Consider the following 7,009-nt stretch of genomic DNA (forward strand, 5'->3'; position numbering starts at 1 on the left):
CGGCGGAGCCCGGCCCCCGCCTGGTGGGCTCACGGTGCCGCCCCGATCCCATTGCGCGGGTCGGGGAAACTGAGGCCCCGCGTCCGAGGGCTCCCGGAGACGCTCAACGGGCCAGCGAGAACCCGGGGTCTTGGCTCAAGTTGGCCTCTGAGCGCTGCCCCGCACCCCTGAGTCCCCATCGCAAGTCCTGGTCCTTCCGGAGCCCCTAGCCTGGCAACCGGTAGAACGCTTGGCGGCTGGGGTCACCAGACTCCGCTAGCGCTGGAAACCAGATTCGACAAGGGGCACCCATACTGAGTCTATGCTAACGCTAGCCCAAGGGTTGGCCCCAGGATGGTAATCGGAGCCGCCAACCCACCAGCCTGCTAGAAAGGAGAAGCTAATTTGACCTCCACCTGCAGCCACTATGGGATAGGCATCAGGACCCTCCTCCCAGAGACCCAGTACCCGCCCAGAATCTCAGAGCAGTGTCCCGATGGGTCCTGGGTGTGACCTCAAGCTGCCCTCCTAACCATAGTCTGTCTTATTTGGGGCAGTCAAGACCACTGAGAGCTCCTCCCTATGGGTTGAAGACCCCTCATCCCCATGGTCACCTCCAGAGGCTCCTAGGCTGATCATCTCTCTTCTCCCCACTTCAATTTCCACATTTGTGTTCAGGGCTAAGGTGTCACAGTGCCTCTGGTACAATCACACTTCCATGCCTGATTATCTCAAGAGTGAGAGGCCCTGGCCCACCCACCTTGGCAGTTCCTCCATCCTGAGCCTGGCCCTGATCGGGTACCGGTTGCACACACAGGTGAAGTGTGCTCCTGGCAAGGCCAGGCCCTGTGGCTGCCACCTGGAGGCCTGCTGAGAACTCACCGGGTGTGGGGGAGCTCCTCATCCCCTGCACACTGGAGACTGCTGCTCTTCTACGTGAGGTGGGCCACCACAACTCGCTGGTGCCAGGGGCTGCAGGTCACAGATGGCATGTGGATTAGTGCCTTGGCAGATCCTTGGTCTCCTTGAGGCCCAGGGGCTGGGAAGGGGCTCTGAGTCCAGGCTCTGATGTGGTCATGGCACTGCAGCCTGCAACCTGCACTAGACCTATAGACTCCATCCTGCACCCACCTCCACCCTAAGTCCCCAGACAAACTGGCCTCTTGGAGCTGCCCAGGGAGCAGCCACAGTGGTGGGTTTAGGCTCCCATCTGTAAAATGGGGTTGTTGCTCAAAGTCTGGCTCTAAGGACCAGGTGCAAAGAAAAACGCTTGGGTGTGGTGTGAGGGGCCTGCAGATGGATGGAGAAGGCCCACAGTTCTGAGCTGCACGTGTGCTGAAGGAGAGCCGCTGAGCGAGGCCTCGCCCTTCTCCATTCAGCAGCCTCTGCCCTGGACCAACGGATTCTGGAAACCTCTGAAGGTGGGTCTAAGGGGATGTCTATTGTTGGGAATGGGGGCTCCTGGATTTCCTGACCCCCTAAATCCAAGAGGGAAGCTCTTGCTCAGTCCTGAGTAGGGAGCAGGGCTTGGAGGCCCTGGGAAGGAGAGTCCCCTGCCCCATCCTCTGAAGCTATGGCAGCCGCTCAACCCTTGGCCAGCAGTCCACCCCTCCTGCCCATCAGGCAGAGAAGATGCAGCAAAAAAGGAAGCTCAGAGGTGCTTGCACTGGTCCTCCTGCCCTAACCTGGGCTGAGGCCTCAGCTGTTCCTCACCTAAACAGTGGGCCTTCTTTGACAGGCCTTTTGGCACCAAAGTCAGGGGTGGGGGCCAAAAGACCTGATGCTGCTTTAGGGGATTTGAGACCTTTACTACCTAACTTAGGGGCTGGGGAGGAGAACAGGAGGCTTCCTTGGTGGACAGGGTGGGCCAAAAAGGTCCCCCTGTGTCCACATTGCACCCTTCCAAGTTGTCCCTGAGATTGAGCCCCCAGAGCCAGCCCAGCAGGAGAGGGGTGCTGCTCCCTGCCCCACATGCTGTGCCCCCAGGACACATAGCTCATTTGTGCTACAGATGGGCTTTGGGGTCCCTCCCTTGGGGCTGATCCCCAGACCAACATATTTCCCTGATTTCCCTGGGGGTGTTGTCCACTAGGGGCAATCTGAGAAGACCCCAGCCCTCAGCACACTGGGTTGCAGCAGAGGAATAGTGAGGGGAACCAAGCCCCGCTGAGATTTGCTGCCAAGCCCAGGGGTTCCTCTGGGGAAGCCGTGGGGGGTGGCAGAGGTGAGGCTGTGAGCCAGGCCGTCTTCAGTCTCCCTGTAGAGGCACACAGCCATTGCGCAGCCAGGGGTGAGGGGTGGGAGTCCAGGCTGGGACACCCACTAGTGGGTACTTGGCCCAGAGCCTCAGCGGGGACAGCACCAGCCAGAAAGGCAGGTGGGATTGCAGCTGGGACAGCATCCAGAGCTGGCCGGCTCAAGCCCAGCCAACGGGGGCTGCAGCCACCTCATCCCACATGGGGGTACTCAGGGCCCTCTCTGCCCGCTCCCTGCCCCTGCAGAGTCACCCTGCCATACCTGATGCCGCCCAGGCTTGGCCACAGCCACCACTGCTGCCTACTCGGGCCAGGCATGGTCCCTGCCCCTTGTGGGGGTGTTGGGCCCAGACACCCCAAGGCACCTCCTGAGGTCGGTCGCCTGTCCTGTCCGCTGCAGCCTCCATCTCAGCCTGCGGAGTGGCCGACTGGGGCATGGAGGCTCCTCCCGGGCAAGGAAGGGCGGCTTTTTATGCTGGGTCCCGTGTAAATCGGGATTGGGATGGGCCCTTCCCGACCGGACTTCCTGTGTGTGTTCTCCTCTGATAACGGGGATCTGTCAGCGAACAAACAGGAGGCTGGGGGCAGCGGGGGCTGCTGAGAGGGGCCAGCGGGCTGCCAGGGAGGGGGAGCTGTCTCCTGGGACTTCTTGGTTTATCCCTGAAGCAGCCAGAGAGTGGGCTCTGGCTCAGCTGCAGCCTGGCTGTGTGGCCCTCAGGACTGTGGGACAGATGATGTGGAGCCAAGGCCTTCCCACAGGCCCATCCATGTGGCAGAGGGACCTTCTGCATCTTTGAGCCACCCCCAGATGACACAGTGTGGGAACTTGGAGGGGTCCAGCCCAAGGGAGCGGCCAGCCATGCTGAAGACTTGGCCCGTGGGTCAGGTGGTGCATGGCAGGACCCCTCTGGAAGGATCTGGGGGTGGCAGGACAGGCTGGACGGTCTGAGAACAGCCTATCCTGTGGGTCCTGAGGCCCACCCAGGGTTGGCTATGGGAGGGGTGATGGGAGGGACAGACGTGGACTGGGAGACTCCAGCTTTCTCCAGGAATCTGAGCTCTTTCTTTTCAGAAAGAGCTGTCCACAGGCAGTAAGCCCTGCCCTAGAGATGGGCATGGAGGCCCAAAGCCCTGACCCACTTCGCAGGGGTGCTCTGGGAAGAGGGTGCTCAGGACCTGGAGGGCTAAATATGCTCTCAGTCCCTTGTCCTCCCTTCCTGGGCCTCCGGCAGGCTAGGGAAGGATGCAGGAGCTTTGGGGTGGCCAAAGTGGGAGCCCCTCAGATTCCATAAGGTCTTACCCCCAGGTCTCGAGCTCAGCAGTGGGAGTCCAGGCTGGGCACACAGACCTTAACAGTGGATGAGGTGGGACGCACACTGTGCAGAGGGCCAGCAGTTCCCAAGGTCACACCCCAGACTGCAGTGGGCTGAGTGTGCCCAGGAGCAGGGCCTCACAACCTTGGCTGTCCTTGGGGCAGGAGCCCTGCTTTGGGGTCAGCCCCTGCCTGCCTAAGGCCTGGGACGCCCTTGTTCCTCAGGCCCTGGGAGTCTCTCTTGCCCCCAGCTTTCTCTGCCTTGCCCAGATGAATACTTCAGGCCAAGAGGGAGGTGGGAGAAACTTGGCAAATCCCCTGCTGGGCCACTGGGCATCAGCAGGGTCAGCCCCCAGACCCCATGGCCAGGGGAATGGGCTGCTGCAGGCACCAGGCTGTCAGGGATCAGGGGCTTCTGTCTGGTGGCCCAGGCGAGCCCACCCTGCCACAGATGGTGTCCATCCCCCAGACTCGTTTCCTCATCTGTTCCATGGGAGTAAGAGGGGTGCTTGCCACCAGGTCTTGATGGCGGAAGGGGGCTCCTGGCATGTGGGTGTTGTTGGTCTAAGTGGGAGGGGTTTGGGGGCCTCTTTCAGGAGTGGACAGGCAGAGTCCCCCATCCCCATGCCCCTCCACGCTTGCCTCCCTGGAGTCTGGTCTTCATTCCCATTTAACACTTTAACCCCCAGCCCCCGCCCAAGAGTTCATCTTGCACACCAGAGCCAGGGTGTCCTGCCGGTGTACAGGGCCCGTGAGACCCAGGCCCCAGCCTGGAGGGGCCCCTCTGCCCCTGGTTCTAGGGCCTGCCTCTCTCTGCCTCAGCCCCACACCCAGGGATTTGCTCTGGCCCCAGGGGCGGAACTAGCCTTTGTCCAGGCTGGCTAGATCCGGGCCTTTTGTATACAGAAGGGGAAACTGAGGCTTAGAGAGGGTGGAGATCTGGCCCAGGTGAGCCGTGAGGGACAGCAGGACTCGCTCTAGGCTCTGCTCAGGAGTAGCTGTTCCTCCCTTTCTCAGGAACCCCAGTTCCTCCTGGCCCCCAACCTGGACAGTCCAGGCATCAGACCTTGCCCAGGATGGCAGGGGCTGGAAGTACTTGGCAGCACTGGAGGGCTGGTAGGCCACCCCTCGCCCTAGCACTCAGCACAAGGGTCCCTGCATGTCTGGATGCCTTGTGCTGGGCTCCTGGGTGCCAGCAAGGCCTTGCCCAATCTGTACCCTCCTGTCTCTGGTCCTCTCCTGACAAGTTCTGCCTCCTTCTAGCCCCTCCCAGTCAAGACTAGGTCCCACCCAAGGGAAGGGGCCTTGGCACAGGGCCCCAAGTGCCAGGCTTGCCTGTACCCTAACTGAACCCCTGGGGGGTGCTCCCTGAGCCTCCCCCATCCCTCAGGGGACCTCAAGGGGGGGTCCAGGCTCTCCGCTCTGACATGGGGTATGTCGAGGAGAGGTCTCAGGATCCGCTGGCTTGTCCCACTACTCTCTCCCTGCAGGTGCCCACTTCCGCCATACCCCTCTCCTCTGCCCTCTGATGGCGCCTGTTTGGGATCACTGAATGTTTTGAAGGAGTCGGTACGGGCCCCTACCCAGGCCTGTGCTGCCCCCACTGCAGGCAGAGAGCTCCACCCCAGCCCAGCCTCCCCTCGCAGCCCCGCAGGTGGGACCCTTGTGGGCCTGCTCCCATCCAGGCCTGAGAGCCCTGAGCTGGGGCCTCACCCCCTTAGGGTGGTGTCCAGGCAGGGGCAGGCTGTGGTGGGGACGCTGGCGCTTTGGTTCCCACACTGGGCCTCAGATCCCCATCTGTGGCTGCATTGGACTAGATTGTCACAGCTGCCTCCAGCCTACCTGTTAGTGTGCTGGGTGGTGGAGGGGACGCAGCCTCGTTCCCACAGTGTGCAGGCCAGAGGGGAGGAGTGGCAAGGTCAGCTAGAGCCCCTGAGCCTCAGGGACCCCTCCTTGGGTCCCTCACCGCTGAGCTCCTGGCCTCCACAGCCCCAGGAGAGGGCGGATCAAGCCCCTGGCAGAAGGCAGCGTGGGCATCCCAGGTGGTGTGAGACCCGGGGCGGTGGGTGCAGACTGTGAGCCGGGCTGCAGGAAGAGGGACCAGAGCCCAGGGCCGTGGAGAGGTGGGCTTCCTGTTTATCCTGTGGAGCGGCAGCTGGCCTCAGGGACAGGATGGCTCTGTCAGCCGCAGGTCCAGCCTCATGCCAGACGTGGCTGCGCCTTCCCATCAGAGGCTGAGTCTGGCCCAGGGACTGGTCCCCAGTGAGGGCTGGAAGGGAGGTGGCTGGGCAGGGGTCACTGTGGGCCTGATGAGCTGACCACTCCTAGGCTGGACCAGTCCGAGAGGGAGTGAAGTTGTGGCCTGTTGTTCTGGCAGTGTCCTGAGGTGGGGCCCACAGCTCTCCCTCCGCCGTGTCTTAGAAGCCTGTGTGTGCAGTGCCTCCTGTGACACCCTTTTGGTTGACAAGGCCTAGAGGCCCAGGGCAGAGCTGCTGGCCCAAGGCGGTAGGGGGATGGAGCTTGGACATGGGCAGACTCTGGGGGACAGTTGGCCCCTTCCCCTTGCTGCTCCCGGTCTCCCTCCTGGCGCCTCCCCCCCCCACGCCCGGCTTTCTGCTGTCCTCCCACTCGGAGCTCAGCCAGAGGCCCAGGTGGTGTTGCCTCCTCTTGGGCTCTCAGCATGTCCCTGTGGGCTCAGCCTCCAAGCGTCAGAAAGGTCCCCCTGCCACCATCCCCACCCGGTGAGCCGCCACATTTCCTGTTTGGATGGCACTTCTACCCGCCTTGGCCTTGGCCCTTGCCTGCCATGCTCAGTTCTGCTAGAGCTCCAGAAAGGGGGCCTGAGGTGGAGCCCTTCTCCATGGGCATCAATCTCAGACCCACGGGGGGGAGCAGGGCCCACCCTGCACCTGGGACTGAGCAGTGGGGACCAGGGCACGGGGAAGCACCACCCCCACCTGGCTGGCTGTGTCACTTGGAGGGGGCTGGGCCCACCCCATGGCAGCAAGATAGTAGCGTAGGAGCCTGCCCCTCGCAGAGCCCTCGTGCTGTGTCCAGGGACGGCTCTCCTGAGGAGACCATGCCCTGTCGGGGCCTCGAGATGCTCCTGAGCTGCTTTTGTCATGTGGCTACTGCTTGTCACCTTGGCCTGCTGGGGGAACAGGCTGCTGGTGCCTGGGGGCTCCTTCCAAGTGCACATAGAGTGTCCTCTTGGGGCATGCGCATGGGCTGTTCCTGGGGAGCTGCTGGCCCCAGAAGCGGCAGAAGCCAGCAGCTAGCGCCTGACATGCTCCGGGCCATGTCCTCCACAGTGCAGGCCCACCACGCCCCACAGCTTGGGGCACTTGCTGCTGTCCATCTTTCTTTCAGCTGTGCTGTGCATCAGTTGTGGCCTGGTTGTTCTGCCATGTCCTGAGGTGACCACAGAACCCTCCCCTGTGGAAAGGCTCGTCTCACAGCAAGA

At 62.5% G+C, this 7,009-nt stretch overlaps 1 protein-coding gene across 8 annotated transcripts in view; it reads right to left on the minus strand.

The window, feature by feature from the left end:
• Egfl7 (EGF like domain multiple 7) overlaps window positions 1-5,613 on the minus strand; it is an 11,781-nt gene extending 6,168 nt beyond the window's left edge. For 3 of the 8 annotated variants that reach the window (XR_001505718.2, XM_015505776.2, XM_048813310.1), the window contains exon 1: window positions 862-957. Coding sequence is in view for 2 of the 8 variants with exons in the window: in XM_015505775.2 (XP_015361261.1) it covers window positions 862-951; window positions 2,497-2,671 (265 nt within the window). In the remaining 6 variants the exon portion in view is untranslated. Of the gene's footprint in view, window positions 1-861; window positions 958-2,496; window positions 2,693-5,388 lie in introns of those variants that run through there. The other 5 variants (XR_001505717.2, XM_015505778.2, XM_015505775.2 and 2 more) reach the window with 5 other exon arrangements.
• Window positions 5,614-7,009: the final 1,396 nt, after the last annotated feature.

Source organism: Marmota marmota, unplaced genomic scaffold, assembly GCF_001458135.2.
Source record: "Marmota marmota marmota unplaced genomic scaffold, marMar, whole genome shotgun sequence".
In the NCBI taxonomy this organism is placed as follows: domain Eukaryota; kingdom Metazoa; phylum Chordata; class Mammalia; order Rodentia; family Sciuridae; genus Marmota; species Marmota marmota.